At 43.8% G+C, this 25,942-nt stretch overlaps 1 protein-coding gene across 1 annotated transcript in view; it reads left to right on the top strand.

Annotated features, from left to right (window-relative positions):
• The window catches only part of LOC128717982 (uncharacterized protein CG43867), an 88,248-nt gene extending 62,704 nt beyond the window's left edge, over nt 1-25,544 (top strand). The window contains exons 3-16 of the mRNA XM_053811658.1: nt 17,498-18,167; nt 18,273-18,676; nt 18,749-18,992; nt 19,533-20,122; nt 20,188-20,331; nt 20,397-20,541; nt 20,616-20,728; nt 20,791-21,000; nt 22,786-22,881; nt 23,690-23,802; nt 23,869-24,247; nt 24,334-24,508; nt 24,577-25,216; nt 25,355-25,544. Coding sequence (XP_053667633.1) covers nt 17,498-18,167; nt 18,273-18,676; nt 18,749-18,992; nt 19,533-20,122; nt 20,188-20,331; nt 20,397-20,541; nt 20,616-20,728; nt 20,791-21,000; nt 22,786-22,881; nt 23,690-23,802; nt 23,869-24,247; nt 24,334-24,508; nt 24,577-25,216; nt 25,355-25,544 — 4,113 coding nt within the window. The remainder of the gene's footprint in view (nt 1-17,497; nt 18,168-18,272; nt 18,677-18,748; nt 18,993-19,532; nt 20,123-20,187; nt 20,332-20,396; nt 20,542-20,615; nt 20,729-20,790; nt 21,001-22,785; nt 22,882-23,689; nt 23,803-23,868; nt 24,248-24,333; nt 24,509-24,576; nt 25,217-25,354) is intronic.
• Nucleotides 25,545-25,942: the final 398 nt, after the last annotated feature.

The raw sequence follows: 25,942 nt of genomic DNA, 5'->3' as shown, positions 1-25,942 counted from the left end.
TCCGTTTATGCTTTGTTTGCGCTGCAGCATTTGGCAAGAGCCAACCGAAGTGCTGCATCAAACGTTACACGTCCCCGTGTATCGCGCCATCAGTTTGATCCTATCCCATTAAAATGATGGCAACCCGGCAAAACTGCACGGATCCATTTTCCGCGCATCAGGTCGACAATTCCCGGTCGGAGCGTACTGTGTCGATGCATTGCCAGCGAGCGATGGGTTTGGACGAAGCAGTAAAAGATAAAAAAGGAGGAGCACGGTTAAAATAAAAATACTCCCCACGAACATGAAGTAATATCGCTTTAGTCGCTTCCGTTCCTTCAATTCTACGCTCCAAAGTCCCCCAGGAATGGGATACGGTATGGGGCAGGATTAACGCGTGAAAACTTTACCGTGCTGGTGAACATTTTCCCGCAGACGTATTGTTTCTCTACTATCACACTTGAGAAGATGGACTACAACGGGTACAGAATATTGGCATTGGAGTTAAATAAGTATTTCTGCTAAATGCTGTATGCTCGCAAATTTATCCACATGACAAGCTTTACCAATGTACCATCTAATCGCTTCAGAAGATGGTTGATGAGATTTGAACCATCCGACGGAGTTACTCTCAAACCATAAGCGATTCCTACGCTTCATAACCACACAGCCGAGAGTGTCATTACAATGGTAAATGCGCACGATTCCAACCCAGCATGCCTTAAATTCCCGCAGGACATCGACACCACTAGCAGTCGGAAGAGGATAAGGGCTGATAAGAACAAAAAAAACCTTTCCTAGTTGATGTTTCGACTCTACCGAGCGGCGGTTTTTATGGAGCATTTTTTTTTTTTGCAAGTGTCCTTGTCGATGGGTTAGATGTTAGCTCCGGTCGTCGTTATCGTCTCCATTGGGGTGGAAACCCATGATAGGAGATACATCGCGTTATCCTTTTCCCCCTAGCAGCTTAGCCTTTCGCTTTTAGCTCATGGTTGATGTAGCTTCCTGCTAAAGCTCAGAAGTGGATTTTATTTCATTTGTCTATTTCTCGGTACTACCTGCTGCATGAATATTGTGGTGTGTTTGTGTGTAGTTGGATTAGAAAAAGGTCTTCCATGCATCTTACAAGCGCGATGCTATTTTTGAACCCATTATCATCCTTTTTCGACTAGACAAAGCCACACCAATCCGTGCTATTCGTTCGCGCTCAATTATGCACCAGCGCTACCATATCACCTAACACTACCACTGAGGGAGCGGGAAGAAGACCCGAGCGGCATTAGCGCTTCGGGGCTTTTGGGGCGCAAACCCTGGCTGGTTTGGGACTCGTAATTAGTGACACATAAATTATACTCACATGCAACGCGCCAACCACGGACCGGCCGGGCTCTAGGTGGCCCGCAATAATTTGCGCAAATAAACCGCAAACCGGCGGAAATGTTTCGGGTGTGCGTGTGTATTTTTCGTTTATTGTTCCTTCCTTTCTTTACAAATAAAAATAGGTGTGTAGTGTTGAAGGGTTCTCCCCCCGAAAGGTGTGTAATAAAATGTTAAATTTTCCTCCACAACATTTGCGCACCCATTAGTGTGGTAGTGGATTTTTTTCGCTACATGCTTACGAACGGATACGGTTGGTGTATGTACGCGGTAAAGAAGTCCTATTTCTAGCTTTTCTTTTGCGCAATATCTGGAAGACAATGATTAAAATGGGAAAATTTTTCCAAGAACAAGAACAAGACAAGAACATTGCACCCGTAAGCATACAATCGGTTGGTTTTATAGTGCATTTAGAGAACAATTTTATAAAGCAAAAGGTCTTTAACCTTTTGTCATTATTAGAAAAAAATCCTTAAAATAGCAGCTAAAGCAATCTAAAATTCAAAACTATCTTAACAAAATGTCACTTTAGCACAGTGGATCTGCATCCTATTGTCTGTAACCCTAGCTTCTTTGCATAAAAAAAGGAGTCATCTGCGGTGTGAAGGTCACACCCAACCCAAAGGCAAAAATAAAACACATACACAATTTAATATGTAAATTTTTATGTTTGAATTTCGCAAAATGCTAATCAAGCACGAAATGCAGCGACTCTTGTACAAACGATCGTACAAAACACACTTTCATGTAGATACTTTTCTTTCCCAAATAATTTATAAGACAATGTATGATGTTTTTTTTTGTGTTTTTAAGCTAAAGATTCTTTGCTAGTTTAACAATGCCTGGTTTTTTTTTATCGTTGTCGAAAAACCCCCCACTTTTGGTCTCATATTTATATCATATTCAAATGAAACGTACGCTGCCAACGTACTCCATAAACCTTAATTTATTGTTTCGGTATTATTATCAACGTACCGCGAACGTGTTCTTTTGGAAGCACATTCATCACTACTGTTCGTACGCCACTGTGTGTGTGTGAGGTTTTTGTTTCTACTTTATTTAAAAAAAAAATAAAGTCCTCCTTTTACCAACAAGGACTCAAAACTGCAGCACTGACACAGCGAAGGCACCGAAGGCATCCTTTCGAAGTCAGCAGCATATTAAATCTTCCCGGGGTGCTGCATGCAACGAGAAACGTGAATGTCACCGAGATGGATGTGCCCCATCTTGTGCCGTGTTTCTATTTCTTTTCCTTGTTTTACTTTGCCCATTCTTGTGATAGCGAGAGAGAGAGAGCGATAGAGGGATTTGATTATGACAAACAGGTTCCTTTCCCAGGATTCCCCGGTGGATGCTTCGTTCCATGGTTTGGACCGTGGTTTAGGTTATTTTTGCATACACTGCAGTGCATGCACACAAAAACCGGGCCATGACTGCAACGATGACATAAAAGCGAATCATGCAGTCGAAATTGCACCGAAGGGATTTAATACCCTTCGAACGAAGGAACCGAACTGGGCTTAGCGAAAAAAAAAAACAAGAGCAAGGATGTGCGCGACACAAGCGCTTTCGGCAAGGAGGAGGATCGCATTGCGCACTGATTGGATGCAACACACAAACTGCTAATTAAATTTCACTGTAATGAAGCCACCACTAAACCTGTGCCTTTACCTTTGCTTCATTTCATTTCAGGTGAGCAAGATCGCTTCTGGGTATGGCAACAACATCGAGTGCTGGCGTGATCTCGCTATGGTGAGAAGTATTTTTTCTGTTAACTGGCTTTGCTATAGCTGACTATACGAATGGAAGAGGTGGGATGGAATTTTCAATGTCTGCCGAATATCTGTCATTCGATTTCGTTTTATGAGCAATAATGATCAAAGCTGATTTCCCATGTAGTGCCAAACACTATCCGCAGCATAGGAGATCCTCCTGCGAAACTGCGTGTCGAGATGTAGTCGAGATTTTATTGCTGAAATTAAACATCCATCGTGTCTATTTAAATATTGTTTCCGTGGTTTAGTAACGATAATTTTTAGGATTAGTAGGTAATATTTCGACCATAAAAATACTGAATAATGCATAAGTGACCTAGAGTTTGGTACCATTTTATCCAATGTTCTCCAATTCGTGTCCTATTTCTCGCACTGATGCATTTCATCATATTAAAATGACAGTAGTTCTTTAAGCTTATGTCCATCCCACATTACATTTTAATACACTTTCACAGCAAGTGGCTTTAATTCAATTATTGTTAAAGTGTAATTCGTATTTACTAAACTAAGGGTAATTACTACAGAAATTATTCTAACGTATTAGTCAAATATCATATGGTAAAAGTAAACGAAGGCACTGAAGGCACAGGCATAGTCCGCATTTACATCCCTCTTTGAAAGGTTTTATACCTCAACATAATTATAAGGCTCTGATTCTCTCTCCTCTTGGCGTAACGTCCTTCTCTATATGCCTCATGCCTGTTATTTTTGGCTTACTATACTTAATTTTACCACGTTGTTGGATAGTCAATCCTTTCCTACTGGGATTTTTGAACCGGTCCTGTCGTGTCGGATGATCGGTGCCGCTACCAATACTCCACCGGACGGCCCCAGGCTCTGATTACAAGTGATAATTAACAAACACTGATTTACGGCATGATATCCACCAAAGTGATAATCTTTGAAGCTTTCTGCACATGAATATTGATACATTATGATGTGTTTAGCTAATTTCACACCAATGCTTTGGAAGAAGTCCATGAAACTCCATTGTCATATTAAAGTTGTTATTAACTACATAAATGAAGCTGGTTTGTTAAGAAATAATTATTTCGTTTCATAATCTCATCAGTTTATTTTTGTTAAATTGATCGTTTTGTGCTCAACCGACATGATAAAACAATACTCAACATTTCCATGCCATTGCTCCACGATTTTCAATTCGGAACCACTTCCCAAGTGTGTGCTCGGGGGCCACGGAAATAAAAAAAAAATGTGCCCCTCGCCACAAACGCACCACCACCACAGGAACATACAACAGCACGCATACGGCACGTAAACGTAATCCATTTGGATTAGCTGCTGCCACTTCACTTGACACGGCTTAACCGGCTTTTTTTTTTTGGGGGTGGTTTCGGAAACAGTTGTAACGAAACCACAGTGCACTGAAAAACTGCCCGTTGCACACATTCTGCTCGAGGCTGGTGGCCTGGACCCCGGGGGTTTAAGTAGTGGCCATTATTAATGCGTTCGCTCATAATGGGCCGCACTGTTTCTTCACAGTTTTGGACAATCGAGCCCGAAATTTTGATCGTGTTTTGGGGGAGGGTTGAAGTGCTGAAATTATGAAACGCTGTCTTTAAGTGATAAGTTTTATTTTTCCTTTCATATTATTTTTTTAATTATTCTGTTCTTTTCTCTCAAATTAAAAAAGTATCTCGAGTTTGTTCGAAGTAACTCTTTTGTAAAAAAAAAATATTTGCAATAAATAACCACCGATAAATATGTAAAACGTTCAGCTTCAGTATATTTATGCTCTCTCGCTCTCTCCCTCTCTTTCACTTTATGTCTTACTCATCGTCTATCACACCTTCTCACTCTCCCGGTCGGTCCTGGTATTCTCGGAGACCTTAGTACGCGTGAGCACACTTCGTCCGGTTTGTTGGGAAAAGCATAAGTTCTCTCATGCTACGCCAGAATCATTTCTCTCTTGCCATTCAAACCGTGCGGATGTGCGTCGGTTGTTCGAACGTGGTGGTTTAGGTCCTACCTATTGCTTTCGTTCACCACTTTGTGTCGTTTCCATCCCAAGTCCGGTTGAAGATCATCGCCAAGCGTCAACTTGGTTAAATAAATTGTTTATAAACGTGAAATAAGCGTTAGTGTCGCGATACTAAACAGCAAAAATCACAACAAGTTGGCGAAGCAATAATGGCTGTCCACGTGCCCGGTTGTGGAAAAGTGTTAAACTCGTGCTAAGGTTTGGGCGAAGAAAGCAAACGTACACGTGATCATGTGGTCAGTGAAGAGAAAAGATGCAACCGCTTCAGTGCTGTATCGCCTAATGCAGCACATATGTTTCCTTCATTCATCGTCCGAATTTGTGCTTCGATTGCTAATGAACGTGGCAAGTTCCGGCACGGAACCATGCGTCGGAAACGAACGAATCTGAAATTAATTGATCTCCGTCTGCTTCCGTTCTGCTTGTCGAATTTGACCGCCCCGTGTGTGTGTGTGTGTATGTGAAAGGAAAGAATTTGTGGCTTGATGAATCATTTTCCGACGATCGTGCGTGCGTGCGTGCGTGCGTGCGTTGTTGCGTACGTGAGTTCGTGCCGTAACGAAACCGCGGACGAAATCTGCCTGAAAACGGAAAAACGGAAGTGTATCAACTTAGGGAAAAAAAATAGAAAAGTATTATGTTTCTACAGTTACTTTTTTACACGCACCCATCACGGACACAAAATGTTGTAATCGAATGTCATGCCGTCCTTGTAGCTGTTTTAACTATAGATTTATGCTGATTTGTTTGGGATTTTTTTTTTTGTGTAAGAATTATTTTAGCAATTCTACACGTCAATTTGGGCAGGTTTCAAGTTTCCCAGTACAGAAAAACAAAATGCTTCAACCTAGTTTCAACCACCCGTTGGCACGTGATACTCTCGTTCGTTTGCCGTCCATTGTGGTTCAACAGAAATTTTGTGCACGTTTCATAATATAATAACAGACTGGCCAAACACGCGAGTGTTGATTTTTTTTTGCTATCGTTTCGTTGTAAACGAATCGTTATTAAACTGAAAATAAATGAAAAACAACATTGAAAACGGAAATGTTGGCCAAAATTCAACTAGGTCCCACATTTTTCCTACTAATTTGCTCCACTTGGAGGTAAAATATGTTTTACTTTGTCAGCAGTGTGATGATCGTTGATCGTAAATTAAAAGTATCACGCAGCACTGCTTTTAGCTAAATATTCGCTTACCAGCAAACAAAAAATATACACGCACAAAGAGCAGAGAGCAACACACACACAAAGACAAAATTATACAAAATCCATCCACCACGCCGTGCTTGCGTAGGGTTCTTTGTCACTTGCGCAAAGCAACACCGCAAAACCCGTCCCCGCCTGTGTGCAGCCGTACCCGCAAGCCGGACGTGTGAGCATAATTCATGTGCGTCTCGGCCGCTTCTTTCGTATCGGTTGCAAGCGGCATGATTCTAGCAAACCGGGCTTCCGAGTGAAAGTGCGAAAGGGATGGAACGGATGGAAGAACGCAGAACTGTATGCATCAAACCATAACGTCCCGGCGGCGACATGCGTGTGCCTGTCTGCTGCTTGCTGCCACCCTTGCTTCCCGAGGGAGATCCGCTTTTGGTCTCCCGTCCGTTGGGAACCCTCGGTTGAATTGAAAGTCTGTTGAACCTTTTCGAAAAAAGGGACGTCGTGCACGGGCAAACCAGCTGACGCGCTTCTGTACTTACGCAAAACGGTCGAACCTTCGCGGTGTGCGTTCTTTCGTCGATTTTTTTTTTGTCTGTACATTAAATCTTCATAATGAGCTATTTTCCGTTATGTAATTATTTGTTTTACGAAGAACATATTTCTTTATGAAAACATAAAAATGTTGTTTCATGCTCTGCCAAAATCCTTTTGAGCATTCATTCATTCCTGTCCCTGTTTCGTATAGCATCTTAGTTTCGCTCCCCTATTGCATGTCGCAAAGGGGTTGCTACGATGCATTGAACGTCGTGTGCGTTACCCTAGCAACACTGCAAAGGATGTGTGTACCGATTTGCAATTGCGTATGTGTTGGTGTGAAATCAAGAAATTCACGTTCGAAAACAGACGGAGTGACGGTAGGACATTTTTCTTTCCGTACCATCCGTCTGCAAATATTTGTTCGGTTCCAATTGGCCACATGTCCTGATTGAATGTAAAAGTTTCTCTACAATAAAAAGGAAGCTATAATAGCAGTTTTCAAAATAGGTTTCGTGTGTGAAAAAGTGTCTTCCATAAATGCAGTAGTTAAAAATACTCGTTTAGTTCTATTAATGTTTAGGATTAATAATCCCGGTTAGTGACACGTTGCTAAGAACCGCTATGAAACTGGATCTACTGCTACATTCTTGATCGTCTGATGTGATGTGGAACAAACGATAGCGTTCCGTTTTAATGCGTGTGTGAATGAAGTGACACGAAACGAAGGGCCAAAACCTATAAAGTGATACTCCCCCATCCCGGTCGACACTTCCGGCAGTCTCGGGAAATTGCGCCAAAAGCGATAAAATGCAGGCACCTTAGAAAACCCAATACCCGATCAAAAGGTGGAAGCAAAACCGGCCGTTGAAAGCAGCGCATCAAAAACCTTTCCTCGACACCGTCTCACCATCATCACCATAATGGGCCGCACGGAAGCGGTTACTGGGCCGCGCGATGGCGCTTTTGTGTACGTATTGATTTACTGCTGCTGCAGAAAGTGTTTCCATTCCGTTTTGCCATATCCCAACCAAATGTTCCAACTTCCCAACAAATGTCTGCGCTTAACAACGACGACGACGACGACGACGTATGTAATAGCCACGTCAATCAGCAGCCAGTGAACTATGGACAAACAGAAAAACAGAGGGCGAACAACGCACCCATATTTTCTGCATCCCACTTCGGGTGGGTGCTGTCAGCTTCTTGCCGCCAACCTCAAGACACAACGGTGACCGTCTAATAAACATGGCAAGCGGAAGGGAAGTCAATGGCCCGCCAATAAGCTGTAACAAATCGATTAGGAAAAAAGGCGTGGACAGTTCGGAGATTGTTTCTTTCCCCGTTCCCATCAGTTAATAATCTTTACGGGGTTTTTTGGTTCGTTGGTTCGTTGCTTGGTAAATCAAAAGTTGATGTGATTTGTTCATATACTTTTTTGCTATGTAGAAGTTATTGTTCGGTGTCACATCTACTGTTCGTTCTTCTATTCGTTCTCTCTTTTGTGTTGAACAGAAGATGTTGTTTGAAAAGATACAACAATATGTTGAAACATTATGAACATTCATGAAACGTAGAATGTGTAACCGTACGTGACATGGGTTTGTTTTAAATAAGTCTAATATTTTATTATAGTCTATCAAGGCTTAAGGTTGCAGGAATATATCGTAAAAAACTTGGCAATACACCGACAAATCACGAAGTAATAACCCAAAGAGTAAACCCATTTCAGGACACATTTGTCCAAAGTTCTTGTACATTTTTTCCCACACATTATTTTGCAAATTCCTTTCAGAACTATGAATTGATTAGCAGAATATTTTCCGTATTAACGTAACCGTATTGCTTAAATATATCTCATCTTAACCTAAGATACAATGCACATTAGGGAATGTCTATCAGCCCTTCTCCAAACAGTAAAAGGGCACCATATCTCGGGTGCCACACCCGGTGGTGTTTTCATCAAATGTTCTTTATATAAAATTATAATCGTTTGTCAAGAGCTTTTATAATCGAGAAGGACATCGTGACATCGAGGATTTTTTGTCCTATCCTGAGAAATAAAATATCGCACCTATTTGTTATATCACTGAATAAAAAGGCCTGTAAAATCGGCAATTTGTGACTAATCGTAAGAAAAACTTTACGTATTCTGTAATATGTACACTTTCACATGAAATCACTACCTAACCAACAATTACATTGTACAAAATCCCAAAAAAGTCGTTATTCTTCATCTTCCAAACATCGAAACATCTCCTAGCGGTCAAATAAAAGTTCGTTCTTTGGACCTCTGTGGAACTCTGATCGTTAAAAAACTAAAAAATAAATCTTTTTCGTTTTTAACACTGATAAGGTAAACTGCGGATTAACTGCGCTAATAAGGAAAAGTTATGTTTTATATGATTCCTTCTAAAACCCAATGCAGAAAACAATATTCCATAGGTTTTTGTCACTGATTACTGTTCATAAAGTCACATTTAATATGGTTGGTTTTGCATTCAAACATCACAAGAGTAATTCACATAGTGAAGTAGTTCAAAACGATCAGTAAGGTAAGGTAAATCAGTAAGTAAGGTAATCAGTAAGGTCAGTAATTTGCGTTGGGTAATTGTGTCAAAGTTTATTCACTGCTCAATCGAAATCAATATTTGAAAGAGGTCATTAGAAATATGCGCACTCTGTATTTGTTTGCCACCCAAGGAATGTTACTCGACAAAAGGAAACCCATTCTCCAAATGAACAAAACCATAAAGCATTTGCTTTGTGCATAACAATGATTCCTTCAAGAATAATCAACCATGTAAGGAAAGGAAACAAAAGTGAAATGTCCATAGCTGATTGGCAAGCGAGTCTATTAGTCCATCGGGCAGTAGAAAGATTGCTCTTTTCCCACATGACGGAGGGAACGCCTTGATGAAGGGTAAATGCAATCATAAATAAACATAACCCGTCCGTCCAATGGTTTCCAACACTTCGCAACCACTAGCAAATGCTAATCGGACACCGGATCGAACACAATTTGCTTTGCGTATTCGCCCAACTCGAGCAAAAGCTCACCACCCGCCAAAGAAATGTATAAACAGAGCAGATACAAATTTTCCCCGTTTCCGTACGAAGCTTTATTAACTGCGATGAACGATATGCAGCACTCGGCTGGACGATGTTTAGCGACATGGGAACACACGCTTACAACACACCACTGTTGATACGTTGCGAATCAATAAATAATCAATTCACCGCCGACTCGTGATGATGATGATGCACATAAACAAGTGTGTATATGCAGAAGACGAGTCATTTAACATTTCTTTGGGAAATAATGGCCAAAAGAATTAACATTCAAATTATGAGCGAAAAACGAAACCTTCCGCTTTATAATTCCACCAGATCGATCGATGCAAATCTGTCTGCGTCATAAAAGTGGGGCGCATCCTATCGGCACGGGAAGTAAACAAAAAAACAAAAACCAAGGGCAATTTAAAAACAATCAGCTGCTGCTTCACGCTTGCTCCACCCAGAAACCCCATCGCGTTGTGCAATAATATCGGCACATTATTTTCCACTCGCTCGGCAGAACGTTTTTCATTCGCCCGGTCTGTGCACATTCCACACGGTGCTGGCACGTTCCTTCGGTGGGAATGGAGCGCAAAATACAAAGTTCTCCCAACACAGCAAACAACGGGACTGGACGAAAGTGGACCATACTTCGGAAAAAAAGTATATCCAAAATAGCTGAACGACGGCGGCGCCCTTTCAGTGCAATTACACGATGGACGATGGAGTAAGATTTTTCCGTAATATGGGAGGAATATTTTTAGAACTTGTGCATTTCCTTGCAACATTCCACCAATTTGCGCGTGAAGTGTGTTGAAAGCATCGTTCCGTGTACGGTAACCGAGACCGGCACGCGAGACACGTACGCCGTGCTGTACAGCAAACGGAAATTTTCATCTGTTTTGAAGCACATGTTCATTCTGTCCTCTTGCAACACGCATAACGCGATCATTATAATGGAAAGCGCCATTATTCCATTGGGACATCGCTGGTTCGGAGCTTTAAGGAAGAGCGAAGAAACCCGCCCGAAGGAATGTAGCAGACTTTGTCCATTTCAGCAAACCATTTTGCACTCCGCTGGGTTTTGCATTTTGTGCAGCAATTGCTTGCTGGGAGCGATTGGCGCCAGCCGCCACTGCCTTCCGCCTTGGAACCATTATCAGCTGTCACGTTGTCTAGTTTTGTGTGCTAGCCGAACCATCACCATCGGGTTCGAACCGTCCGGTCGTTTCCGGCACAACACGGTTTATGGTTGATCATTGCTTGCTTTCTTCGACCTCCCAGACGGTTGATCTTTCATTTCCGCACCAACAACGCAGCGTCTGATTTCTTTGCAACGGGACGAGCGCGATAAGAAGGATGAAAATGAAGAGTTTGTCATTGCGTCTTAGAACTTTGCGAGACAGCAGCACCCACCGTTAAAGAAAGCCATGCGTCGCGACCTTCGCCAACGTACCCGACCCGACGGTGGTGACAGTTTTGTGAAGATGGCAGCATAAAACAGAGATCAAAGTGTGGGAAGCAAGCGGTAGCTGTGAAGTAGCATTTCCTTTCGGGCGAAAATAGATTGCCATTTTCCACCGGCAACTGGCGAATGCAATGGCAAACATAAAACCCAAAACGCGAACTGAAGTTGTGCAAAGATTTAATTGAATGTGAGTGGCCGATTCGGGCGTAGCGTCACTTGCGCCGCACATCGTTAGCGAGTCTCGCGCGACAAGTGCAAAGACCTAATGCGGAGTGTGAAGTGGATTGATGGAACAAGAAAGAACGTTTTCGGTTTTCTCCGACTCTTTGGCCATTTCTTTGTTCAAATCTTTGTGGACCAGTTTGGCTTTGATTTGTATAAAGTTTAGAGCTCTCTTTGGAGTAAAAATAATTATTTCATATTAGATTTTCATTCATAGTTCTGATATCAGTTGTATGATTGGAAAATTCTCTTACAGAAGGCTCCAAAATAATATTTTATTAACATTTATATGCAACTAGGCACGTACATTACAATTAAAAAGTTACATAATTACAAACGGTAGTACTGCTTCCAACAAAAATTAGTACAAGTTCAATGAACAAATTGTTTACTCAACGGTGATTTCGAGTTTTGCCGCCTAAAGGTAGGCAATAACTTTCTTTTGTTTCGTGTTTCATACCTTGCGGGTTTCTTTTACAAACTGTATTGCATATATTCAGGCGCGCTCACGCGATGCGGCAGCCATTATAAATCTACGACTTGAAACTAATTTATAACGAAAGAAATCATGGCGAAAGGATGATTATCGTAAATTAAGCTGCTGCATACTTAATATAAGCTACTATTTATTCAATGCACTCATACAAATTTTCACCTTATTATCATCCCCGGGCTGAAGAGATAAGTATGAAATTTAGTAAATATTTTATGTCAGATAACGAACCAAGAGTTACTAACAATCGTGCGAATATTCAGTAAAAACACTTGCCCCTGAATGTTGTTTCATAGCTGTGAGGCGTGTCTGAGAGTGGAATTAAATGAACTCAAAGTGGCAAAAAAAGGTATTCCATCACTAAGCCCTACTCCTGCAAGGCGTTGCAGGCGTTTGTTATTCACCTGTCTCAAGTCAGCATTTGCTTAAAACTACTCCAGGAAACCCTATGAATGATTAAGAAGAAAAGTTGGAAATTGATCCTTTCTCAACGTCTTTAGTTCATCAGCGGAATAGACAAGCGATGTGGATGGGGTAAGCTCTACAGCTAAGCCAAAGCGAGCTGTGCAACTATGCAGAACAGTTCCCATGCAACTTCATTTTCCATCACGGGGAAATCAGAAGCTCGTCGTTGGTCGTCATGTTACTCACCAACCAGCAACTTTCCACGTGCCCCCATCGTATCGTACCTTGAAACAGGTTACTCATTTAAAAAGGAATAGCAAAGTTTTTAGCTTCCAGTGCTCCATCGTGTAGTGAACACATATTTTCATAACGGGGCAGGATCCACTCACGCTGCACGTTTAATCCGCTGCATATGGTTCCGCGTTGACAATTTCAGCCGTGTGCCGCTTACGATACAATCTCTCGCCGGTGGAACCGAGTGTGATAAAATAGTTGCTTTATGATCGTGCCATATTCCCAACACGAATTGGGTTAGACGCGTGGTGCTTCCATCCACCGGGTGGAATTGGTCCATAAACGGAACGATGGATTTAGCATACCATTACCCGAACGGTTGGAGCTGCATATTTACAATGCACACAAGCACTAGAAGCATGCATATCTGACCGGTTTCCTGGTTCCAGTTCGATTAACAGCTCTTCCGCTTCCAATGGCGTATACAATGGCGTATATCCGTTGCGGCGAGTAACACCTCCGAGAGCTCCGCAACCTGGAAAATGGAATGGAAAATGGTTTTATTTTCCCGCCCACAGTTTACAGTTTCCCGAACAACCATCCCCCCTGTCGGTGTGCAAAAAAAGGAAGGCACACCCATTTCTGCACAGTTTCAACGCAAATCCACGATGGAAAGGACGGCATCCTTGTTTATAGCTACCCGGGGTTGGGATGCATTTTCCTTTGGTACGAGCCCCGTTGGATTGGATTTAATCAGTTGCCAGTGAGTGGGACCACCCCATGCTGGTGTCCCGGCCATGCCTCGGGAAGCGCGTGTAGTGTAGCGAACGCATTTGCAATAAATTATCGTTGCTGTTGCAGCAAGCGGATGAAAAAGCTGTCGTGTACACGGTACGACGCTAGTGCAGTATCTGCACCTTTCGAAACCTTGTCCATAATCTTTGCCCCATTGTCGAACTTCTTGAGCAGCAAAGTTTTGCTACGGCAACTGCCCGGACATGAGCATGCGATGTGCTGTGTTTGGTGCTGCTGCTGCAGCTGTACAGATCGAGAGGATGCACCGATGCAATTATCGTAAATTTCAACTTTACGCAAAATGTACATGCACCCACACTCTGCCCCGGGGAAAGAATATCCAGCTACACGAGCTTAGTCGAGTTTACTTCCAAGTTTTCCGACATTTTTTACAAAACTGCTCCACCCACAAAACCTGACACCGATCGACAAAGAATGTATAAGCGGATACATTCGAAAAACATGGTGCTTCCTCAACAATGGAAGGGAACGTGCTGGCGAAAGTAGCAAATTTTCCAACCGAAAACTCATTCATTAGTGTGCGAGTAGTTTATTTCCCGCATAAAGCGCCCGAAAGGTAGGCAAACCGCACACCACATACACGCTCGATAGGAAATGGGTTTGGGTTTCGCGTTTGTGGCACGCGATTTTGTGTGCCAATCGAGTGCACCCCAAAACACCGTACTTCCCCCCCCCCCCCTCAACGGGCCAACGGCTCACCTGTTGGCTGTTGAGCGGTATCACGTAAATCAGGTTGATTAATTCAACAACTCTTCCGTTTATGACGTTCGCCACCTTTCCCTCACGAAATCCCGGGACTCTGTCGGGTGTTTTAAGTCGAGTGTTTCAAGTTCGTTTGAAAGTTGATTACGAATGGACGGCTGGATGAATGGAACACAATGGCCAAATTTATGCTCTTCCCTCCCCTCCCCCCCTTAAAAGCCCTATTTTGCGAATATTTATTAACTCCGATAAAGAAAGGATAAGAACTCCAGCACTTTTCCTACGTTGGTGCCGGTGTGAGGAGTTTTTTTTTTGTTGGGCTGTACCAAGCTGTGCCCTCCGGTCGCATAATCTCGGTGGATCAATTGGTAGATTGTTATTTGCATAAAATAGCTCCACCTTGAACAAACAAAAGGATATTATCCTTTCCCTTCCCTGGTGTTGGGTTGGTCATATTTCACCAAACACCACCCGGATGGTGGTGCCACAGGATTGACATGGACGGAAAACAGATGAACAGATCGGCATTTGGCCCCCGTTCGTAATGGTGATGGATAGCCCAACTCATCTCAACCGCTTTACAAGGCATCCACACCAAAAAAAAGGGGAAAGGAAGAAGCTTTTTCGTTCGCTCATCTGTTACATTACTTATGCAACCGGATGAACATTCATTCGAACCATCGCTGGGGCAGGTCATTGCCACAATGCGGCATTGTTTGTTTCTGTACATTGTATTCCAACCATGTATGAAAAAGGATGCTCATCCTATCTGCGTTCCATGTTAGCTTCCTGGTTCCAACTGTTCACCCGGTTGGCCGCCATGAGAAAGGTCAGTAACCTTCTGCCACCCACCTGCAGCACCACTCCCACACCGCAAAAAGAGCAGCAAACAGCAAAATTCAATCATATCCCGTCGGTATGCTCGCTCGCGAGGCCATTCAAATGGTCCGTCCCGGGGACGGGTTTGACGCCCCGAATGGTTGCTGGAATGTGATTCGTTCCTTCGCAATCTGCAATATTTCATCCCGTTCGCGCGCGTCCGTGTGTGTGTGTGTGTTAGTGGTGTAGTACACTTGCGAACTAAACGAATCATGTGCTTTTTTGCCCCAAAAAAGCCATCTTGCAAGCAAACGTTGACGAACGGAGTTCCATGCAAGAAAAACACATCCATCAAAGAAGCTTCATTCTGGGGCAACAAAAAAAAACCCCCCGCACAAACCCGAACAGGACATAAGAATCCTTTTTTCCACCTGCAGTGGAACTGCATCCGATTCAAGAGAGTAGAGACCTCGTGCATTTTATCTCTTTTCCTATAAGTTACTTAGCTGTTTTTTTTTTTGTGGCAGAGGATCGTTTTTTTTTACTCCATTGTGTACGGTGGTGTCCCTGTTCAGTTTCATTGTACCTAACAAAAATGTCATCGTACAGCGCGGCCACACATTCCCGCTAGAAAGTGGGACGGAAAACGAGTTGACCACACAAAACACTACCAACGCGTACTGCGGAAACAACAAATGTGACTTCCCCACAGTTTGTACCACTAATGGATATTTCCTGTTGCAGACGTTGTTCGGTTTTGGTTTTTCGTGATGAAAAGCACATTTCCTTGTGGGAGATTCTATGTGTTGGAATGCATAGAACTCACTTGATTTTTCGTTTCCCTTTTTTTTGCTCAATTAACAGGAGTATTTGTCATCCAATTTTAAAGTTAAGTAAATAGACAGTGTAACAAAATCACTCACAAGTGTTAATAATCGTTATGAGTGAGTCTATTATTTCATAAACCGTCCTTTTGAGCACTGGAAGGTCTAGATGAAATGTCTCTGTAGCTGCAATGGATTCCCTTAGGGCACTGTCCCATTGGATTTCTTCTGTCCAAGTATTAAACGACAGTCATGCTTCACTGACTGTAGCAAAACATATTGTAGTGCACGCGTGGGTCTACAATAATTTACTCCATCGTCATGCGCTATGTCGGAGTCGTTGTCCTCATCGCCATTTCGTTTCACATTCCCACATCCAGCCGCTGTCTGAAAATTTCATCCCGAGGGAAGAATGTATCAATTTACTGTTTTAGTTTTACGCTTTTAAGCTTCCCAAGGGTATACCAAGCTTAGTCACCATTTCTATGCTACATGCACACCGTTGTTCTGTTGGTTTTCCTCTACAAGTTGATGGTTTCAGCATGTACTAGTCTAGGATGGAACAGAGCAGAGTGTCACAAATAGATGCGTTTATACCTGTATGTTTTGTTCGACAGGTGGCTTAAGTATTCAAATAGCTGCTGTGTTCTATAGATACTAAATTCAATCTAAAGTTCTGAGTCCTTACATATAAACACACAATTTAAAATGTTTTGCTGTCCCAACAAATTAAGTGAGTGTAAAGAAATTACTTTTTCTTTAAAAATACAACTAATCTTATTAATCAAACGTTTAGCCTGCCCCAAAGCAGTGTGATTTATCATTTTCTGCAGCAGCACTAAGAAGTTGTCTCTCCACACCAAAAAAGAATAGTCTGCACGTGACGCGACACGTGGCTGTTTGGGATTGAGAGATAATACAAAATACAACCTCGAAGTGTAAATGCGTGTCACGTTCCGCCTGACGTTCCCCAAACTAATTGACTGCTTGTGAATCTTTTGAACTAATCTTTCGTTGGACGAGATTTGCACTACAACAATCAGCATGTTTTCTTTTGCTGCTTTGACTGTGAGTTTCCTATCTCTGGTTCGCCTTTCAACAGCCCCGAAGCAGCACCATGGGCAGCATGGGTCAGGAACTCGTGATTCGTGCAAAGAGATAGCAGCTTCTTTATCCTAGTGCGTCGCAACCTTAAACCTTGAGGTTGTTTTATTTTTTAGACAGCTTGCTCTCCACCTCGAGACAATGACCATTTTGTGCTTCTCTAGTGCTTGACGCGAGTCGGCGAATGTTAGCGGTGCAAAATTCAATTAAACTGTGATGATGAAAACTAATTTTCCCGTTGCCGTTTAAACACAAACTGCCAGACGAGAAGAGCAACGGCTCGGACAAGTTTTATTATCAACGAAGCAATGGCTTTCGTCTCCCAACCAGCTGGGACAGTGTGAAGCAGTTCAAAGGGAATTGTCTCTGCTGTTCGTTTCAATGAACGTGTGGCTTGGAGTTGAAATCTCTTTTAAAGTCTTCTGTCTAGCTCTCTTGCCAATGATGCCAGCTTTAAGATACTTGCTTTAATATTCTGATAGTAGTTCGTAACTAATTCTATCTCATTTTTCTCCCTCGCTACAGGTGCGGGCCATGGAGCAACGACTGTGTGACTGGCCCAAGTCACAGAACTTAACCGGGCCGTCACCATCACCGAGCAGCAATCCAGCCGTAGCGGCTGGTGCGCAGCAATCGATCGCGGCTGCTGGAACGGGACCGACAGGACACGGCGGTACCGACCCACCGAAAGGTACCGATCCGGTGAAGATCAGTCAGCTCGAGTCGGCCATCGAGGAGCAGAAGCAGCTGCGCCTACAGGACGCCCGGCAAGTCGGTGCCAAGGCGGCCAAAATCAAGGAGTGGGTCACGAACAAACTGCGCGAGCTCGAGGAGCAAAACCAGCTGCTGCGCGAACAGAACATCAAGTGCAACCAGCAGCTGGAGCTGCTGCGCAATCACATTGCCACGCAGAGTACCCGCCACAGTAGCGTCGCCGCAACGCAACCCGTCCGGACCAGCCTGAGCTTGGACGTGCAGGACGTCAAGCGGCGGAGCGGCCGACGGCGCAGCGAATCGCTCGACCCACCCGAACACCGGTCCCTGCACGCCGGTAGCTCCGGTTCCGGCTCGCACCATCATCCCCACCACCACCACCACCACCATCATCACCATCGGCGCAATCTGTCGATGGAACCGCAGGAACTTGCCCGAGACTTGGCGGCGGCCGTCGATGGTTTGAACCTGCTGCCACTGAGTCAGCAGCAACCTCACCAGACGGCGGCACAACCCCAAACTTCCGCTGCGATGGCCCACCATCATCAGCATCACCCGCCGCACCACCAACATCCGGCCCCACCGCCACCGGGCGTCGGTGTTAGCCCCGGCTCGGATATAGACGCCGTACACGACTACGCCGAAATCTACACACCTTCGCGTGAGAAAGCTCCGGCCTGGTTGAAGGGTCTTCCCAGTGGGGGGTCGAGTACCACCACCTCCGATTCGGTGGCAGATCTCGGTACGCCACGACCTCCTACACCACCGCTACACCGATTCCCGAGCTGGGAAGCCAAAATTTATCAGGTCGCCAACGATGGACTGGCTGGGGCGGGCGGTAGCAATGGTGTGGGAGAGGAAAACGAATCCCAAGACCAAGAGTCCGGTTCCGGCATGACGTCCAGTGTTGGTGGTGTAAATTCGCGCTCGCAAACCGTGTCCGGTGGTTACTGTGATATCAGCGTACCGGTGTACGCCACCGTCAAAGGGGTAAAGCGAATGCAAGCGAGGAGGAAGTTGAGACTGTCTGAGACTGATGTGCGTCACATTATTCCTTTACAGCGTGCTTCACAAATCCGTTCAATGCCATTCACCGGCGATTCCAGCGATGACAGCAGTGACGGCGAGGACGGTCACGGTGCGATGCTAACCTGTGCAACCTCGACGCACAACTCTACCAGCACGGACAACACGGAGACGAGCACGTCCGGCAGTGCCTCTAGTCCCTCGAAGAGCCTCAAAACCTCCTCTAGTCTCAGTCCGGCCAAACGTTCCGGCTCGGAAAGTCCAAAGAACAAAGGCCGTGGTAAGGATCATTTTCTCATCCAGCGAGTGCCTTCATCTCCTGTTTTATTTAGCAGCTCTTTTCTATGCTTTCGATTGCGCCTGAGTAGTTTCTTTGAACATAGTTTATCCTAATTTAATCTTGCTGTTTGTTTATTTTTCATCACAATGTAAATCTGTGCAACTTTTACAACCTGGATAGTTTCTTTGCATTTGCTATACTGTTTTATAAACTAAGTTATTAAGTAGTTGAATAATGGTAATGAAGTATTTATTTCGATTCTTGCAGACAAAATTATTATAAAATGCTGAATCATAATATTTATCAATTTAACAGTAAATCCTATAATTTTATAACAATATGCTTACATATTTATTGATGTTTTCTTTTTCTTTATATTTATTTTCCGTTTATTTTATGTTTCTTGGCCTTGTTTTGTTCGTTTGTGTTTGAACCAACCATACTAATGAAACGACAACACGCACGGGGAATCACAACACGCAACAATCGAATTGGCGTTCGGGGTGCTTTGGTGGGTTGCTTTGTCCTAACTTTTGACAGCAATTTCCGAACTGTCCTTTGAATCAGGCCTCTCGGATGACTATGCCATCCCACCGGATGCAGTTTCAACGGTCGATACGACCTGCATGGACGCATCGATGCCGTCGCTGCTGATGCGCACCTCGTACGCCGACTCGCCCAACAAGAAGATGGAAACGCTCGAAAAGGTGGGCCATCTGGCGAAGCTGGGCGGCAAGCTGAAGACGTGGCGCAAGCGCTGGTTCGTGCTGAAGAACGGTACGCTAACGTACTGGAAGAGCCAGCACGACGTCAACCGGAAACCGCAGGGTCAGATTGCACTGGACGAAGCGTGCCGTATTAACCGGGCCGACGGTGCATCAACGTTCGAGATCGATACCGGCAAGAAGGTGTACTATCTGACGGCCGATTCGAACGCCACCATGGACGACTGGATACGGGTGCTGCAGAACGTACAGCGAAGGAACGCAACCAAACTGCTGCTAAGCCGCGACGATCAGAAACCCACGGTACAGGGCTGGGTAACGAAGGTGAAGAACGGACACGCCAAGAAGTGTTGGTGTGTTCTGCTAGGGAAGATGTTCCTTTACTTCAAAGCACCCGGCGAAACGGTAAGAATGATGGTACATGTTGTTAGAGAACGCAAATCAATGATCCGTATTTTTATGTACTGCAGAATCCTCTTGGCCAAATAAATATGCGCGATGCACGCGTCGAGGAGGTAGAGCATGTGTCCGATTCTGACTCGGAAGAACGAGAAGATCCCGCACAAAGCCAAGCACGACTCACCGTTGCTATATATCCCCAGCAGCAAGGAGTGGTATGATCGTGATCTTCGATTTCTCCCTCAAATACCATATTTAAATCATTCTGCTTAATCAACAGGGTCCAACGTACTTGATACTGCCCGGTAAACAGGAACGCGATAACTGGCTCTATCACTTGACGGTCGTATCGGGTGGTGGACCCAACGCCGGCACACAGTACGAACAGTTGATCCAGAAGCTGATGGAAACCGATGGCGATCCGAGTAAGTTAAAAGCCGCTGCTTTTTTTGGAAACAAGCTCCAAATGACCTCAATGTTCCTTTTGTCCCCATTGCAGACTGTGTTCTCTGGAGACATCCGATACTGTTGCACACGAAGGACAACATCACTTCACCCCTAACCTCACTCCATTCCGAAACGCTCCAAACGGAAGCGATCAAACTGTTTAAGGTATGCAAAAGGGGATGATTCGAAGCGGACGTACTAAATCACACCGTACATCTATCTTCCAGAGCTGCCAACTGTTCCTTTCCGTAGCGGTTAATCAACCCGGTATCGACTACCATGTGGTGCTCGCGCAGAACGCGCTCCAGCAGTGCCTGGACATGCCCGAGCTTCAGTCGGAGCTGATCTGCGCACTGATCAAGCAAACGTCGCGCCATACCGGACAGAAGCTGGGTGTAGGTGTCCAGGTAAACAAGAAACTGGCCAAACCCGCTCGTGTAAGTTTGTCCCGAGGGCGCTTCTATGTGCTTCTTATACTCTTCTCTTTCTATCTTACTGTTTTGAAACTTGATTTAACAGTTTATTAACGTAATTTGTGATTAGATCTTACACTTAGTTACTAAACGATGGATCGGTTTATATTTTAAAAATTGTTACTACTATAATACTCTTTGAACTTGTTCCCTCGTGACCGGTCCGTCATCTTCCGCTCACACCCTATTCCTCTTTGTTTAACACTAATTGGATGTTTCACTAAAAAAAAAATCATTTATCGTTCGTTCGTTCGCTAGCGTATGGAATCAGATATGCACGATATTTATGTTCGCGAGTTCAATTTGCCATTCGGTAAATGCAATAGCAGCATCCCTAGCCAACAGCACTTACGATGGATCACACCATGCCGCACGTATACGAGTTTTACTGTGATCGATCGTAACAAACGAATGCATTCGAGAGTTGATTTACTTTATTACAAAATTAACCCTACTTCCAAACCATCCTGAAAACCATCCGCCATAATAATGTACTATACTTTCTTTCCCCCCACACAAATGTTTGATTTTTATCGAAAACGGTTTACGTTAGTTTTAGTTACCCTTCATCTATAGTTATGTTGCTAGTTATCATTTAGCAAATCCGCAGCTAACGATCCGCTAGAATTTCACCCTCTAACCGAACGGCCAACAATCGTTACACGAGTGTAGGTTACCGAGTGTCGTCCAAAAATAATCATGTACACCATTCATACTCATATGATTACCACTGTGATTACCACCACCATCATAATATGCACTCTTTAATCACATTTTCTTCACGTAATCCTGCATGATCAGTAGAATCATTAAAAAAAACAAAGTGTAATAGAGTTGAAAATTTGTTTAATGTGGTCATATAACCATGTCTGTGTGTGTGTATTATTTGATAGAATTTCATTTTCTTAATTACATTCCATACATTTTGCGATAATGAAGCTTGTTATCTAACAGTTTTATTGTTTTTTGCCAAGCATTAAATCTATTATTTAAAGTTGATGTTAAATGTGTTATAATTTAAACGATACGAAGCTTACATCAAATGTCACACCATCAAAACATTACTTGAACACAATTTCTGTTGGCTTGTTATTATGCTCCGTTTTAATTTGTTAACTAAATTTAGTACTACAAAAAAAAGATATAAACTATTGTAAAATTGGATTCCGCCCGTCTATTATTTTTAAATGGCATTAGGCCATCGGCAGTCATACCTTGAATGTGATCGTGTTCATCCTATTCCATTAAAATTTTCCTCTTTGCTCGTATGTATGTCCAACATAGAAAAGACTAGAATGTGACTAGAATGACTTAGCTGTGCAGCAATATAGTTCGAGCTTGGGAGCCTCAGACAAAGTGGCTCTATTGCTCAACAATAGAATTGCGTGCTTGTTGTGCTATTATCAATAGTTTTGCAACAAGCATTAGAATGTGTTTATCGATTACTTTTTCTCCCGATCGTGATCTACCTTTTGCGCCACAAACCCCACGAATCATCATCAATGCAATAAATAGCTCCCGTTCTCAACATGCACTCCATTAACCAATGTTTTTAATTCTCTCTTTTGTCTCCTCTTTTTGTTCCTATCGAACGATTTTTTTATTCGAACCTTCCCGTTTAACTTCCAACGGTTTTCACCCTTTTTGGTTTCGTCCCTGTTGCCTTTTTGCCACCCCAAATTTATCTTTTCTTTCTTTCGTTCTGTGCTATTATCTCTTCCCGTTTATCCGATATCTCTCTTTCTGTAGCAACTACTGCTTTGCGCAACCCAGAGTTTGTTCACTTGCGATACGCAGCAGGGCAGCGTTGCCCAAGCGAATGGGAGCTCACCCACTTCCATTCAGGTAGGAACTGGTTGATTTTGAGATTGTTTTTTGGTTTCGTTTCGGTTTTCACTTCGTTTTTTTTTTGTTGTTTTTTTTGCTCAATAGCTTCGTTTGATTTTTGTTTTCTTTTCTAGTGTTATGAGTTAAACTTTTACATATGTTTTCTTTTTATATTTTTCTGTTTTATTTTGTTTGCTTTCTACACCTTTTCTTACTTTGCGAGAGGGAACATGTTTTGATTGCATTTTACACTGACATCGTCGACAACACGAACGCCACAAATTGTTTTGCACCTTTAGCCCATTCCCAATCTTTTTTTTTCTGTCGAAAGGTAACATCTTGGAGTAAGCAGTTCGGATGTTCCGTTTATTTTTATTATGGTAGAACCATTTGAAAAGACTTTCAACGTATCACAGCTCCCAGCAGATTTTTCTTAAGGATAAACAAACGTTTGCTTTTGATAACTCCACATCGCTTCCACTGCAACCGCTTTACAATCTAACCCAGGCTTTATATTGAATCTTATAAATACTTATATATTAACATTTAACCTGTTTGTGTTCCGTGACTTACGCTCTGCCGTTGAAAGATTACGGTAGACGATTATTCCCTGTCTTGGCGCTTATAAATATACACCTTTTCTACACTTCACAGCGAGTTAGTCCACTAAAACTGGGACGGTTATGATTAAGCTTTTATGGGTTGTTTTACTTTAACTTAAGTGCTCTTTTCGTAGTGTTACAGCTGTACTGATTAGCTAGTGGAAAGGTTGCTTCAAACGATTCGTTACATGCAATTGTGTTTTCCTTCATGCTTTACAATGCAGGCCCCAACCGTTCCACCGATCGATTGCAAATCGAATCCTCCGACCTACACCTTCATACAGGGCTGGCAACTGTTGGCCCTAGCGGTGTCACTGTTTGTGCCGAAAAACAGTCGGTAAGCATGATCGTTTGAAAATGCTAACCAAAGCATAACTAACTCAACCACACTCATCTGTTTCAGCTTATTATGGTACTTGAAGTTACACCTTTCGCGCAACGCGGACTCTAAAACGGAATGTGGCAAGTATGCGGCCTATTGCGAACGAGCCCTCGAGCGCACGATGCAAAATGGTGGCCGTGAGACGAAACCTTCCCGCATGGAGGTGCTCTCGATATTGCTGAAAAATCCCTACCATCACTCGCTGCCACATGCCATACCGGTGCACATGATGAATGCAACGTACCAGGTGGTATCCTTCGATGGTTCCACCACTATTGAGGAGTTTCACTGTACGCTGGCACAGGAAATCGGTTGCCGAGATTCTACGAACGGATTCACACTGTTCAGTGACGATCCGATTGAAAAGGATTTGGAACACTACCTCGATCCGCAAGCTAAGGTTGGTAAAGAAGCATTCGCGTAACGTTCAACGATCTGTCCGTAACTCACGTTTCTACTCGTTGGTTTGTTTGCTGCTGTATTTAGCTCTGTGACGTTATCTCCAAATGGGAAACTGCTTTGCGAGAGAAGGGTTCGGGCAAGTTTGAGAACTCCCGCGTTATTCAGCTGACATACAAAAATCGACTTTATTGGAAGCATGCGGCTAAGCTGGAGACGGAAAAGGAACGTCTGCTGCTCTGTTACCAAGTGAACCTTCAAGGTAAGCTATCAACAATATTGTTAAAATCAGAATCCACCCATTAATATCTAATTTATACTCTCTTTCAGTGGTGCAAGGACGATTTCCGTTGTCACGTGATCTAGCACTGGAACTGGCCTCGCTTATGGCCCAAATCGACATGGGAGACTACTCGTCGGACAAATCGAAAACCAATTCACTGCAGGCGCTCGATAAATTCTATCCCTACCGCTACCGGGATGCGCTCAACCAAGAAGGTCTAAAGGAGTTACAGGATTTGCTGTCTGCCAAGTGGGCACTACTGCGCGGACGCTCCATACTCGATTGCGTGCGTATATATTTGACGTGCGCTCGCAAATGGCCCTTCTTTGGTGCGGCACTATTCCAGGCAAAACCACGCCACTCGGACCAAGCAATGGCTTGGTTGGCTGTATCGGAGGATGCACTAAGCGTGCTGGAGCTGTCGTCGATGGCCACCATCGCTCGATATCCGTACAGTTCGGTAATGACGTTCGGCGGGTGTCAGGATGATTTCATGCTAGTGGTCAGTGCGGAAGATACACTGCAATCGGTCAACAACGAACAGAAGCTTCTGTTTGCGATGAGTAAACCGAAGATACTGGAAATTACGCTCCTGATTGCGGACTACATGAACGCCTTGGGACACACGCTTCCCGGCACACCGCAAATGAACACACTCACCCGTAACGGAAGCCATCGAAGCATACGGTAAGGACAGTACTACTCTATCCCTATCCTTTACCCCACGGGACCCTCATATCCCTCTCACCGTTCGGACGCTTTTGTTTAGCGCTTTCGTTGCGACATGTTCATATTACCATGTTCTTCGTTCTTTCCCTTTCGCAGATCCCGCGCACTGCCCGGTTCGCTGACGGGAACGCCCGCTCACAACACGCTAAACTCCCACGCTACCCACGCCAACAACACGCTAACCTCCCATTCGCACACCCTCAACTCCCACGTCAGCCATACGCTCAGCTCCCACGGTCAGCCGGACATCCTGAAAAGCACACCAGATCACCAGCGTCTCAAGTGAGCTGGATTTTCCGCCTCGCCAACAACGTTGAGTCGAAAGCTTTTCCATACAGTCCCCAGCAAGAAGTGAATGTATATGCTCGGTTTATGATTTGCAGCGCACCTTATTCATTGTTGGTTTCCGTCTCGAACATGGAAGGGAACCAGTTTAACTAGTGCGCACACTCTCACCATTATCGACACATCATCTTGAACGTGGATATCATCCGATCGAGCTTAACGAGAGCGGCTTTCGCAGCTTTTTGCAACATCATTTAGCTAGCTCGCTATATTTATGTCGATCACTTTTGATTGCTTTTCAACATCGCCAAACATCCATTGTGAAGCGAAACTTATCATCTTCAACATCATCATTATCATCGTCGTCATCAACATCATTATGATTAATTATTTAACTAG

This window comes from Anopheles marshallii, chromosome 2 (genome assembly GCF_943734725.1).
Source record: "Anopheles marshallii chromosome 2, idAnoMarsDA_429_01, whole genome shotgun sequence".
Classification (NCBI taxonomy): Eukaryota; Metazoa; Arthropoda; class Insecta; order Diptera; family Culicidae; genus Anopheles; species Anopheles marshallii.
This window is presented reverse-complemented; position numbering and strand designations above follow the sequence as displayed.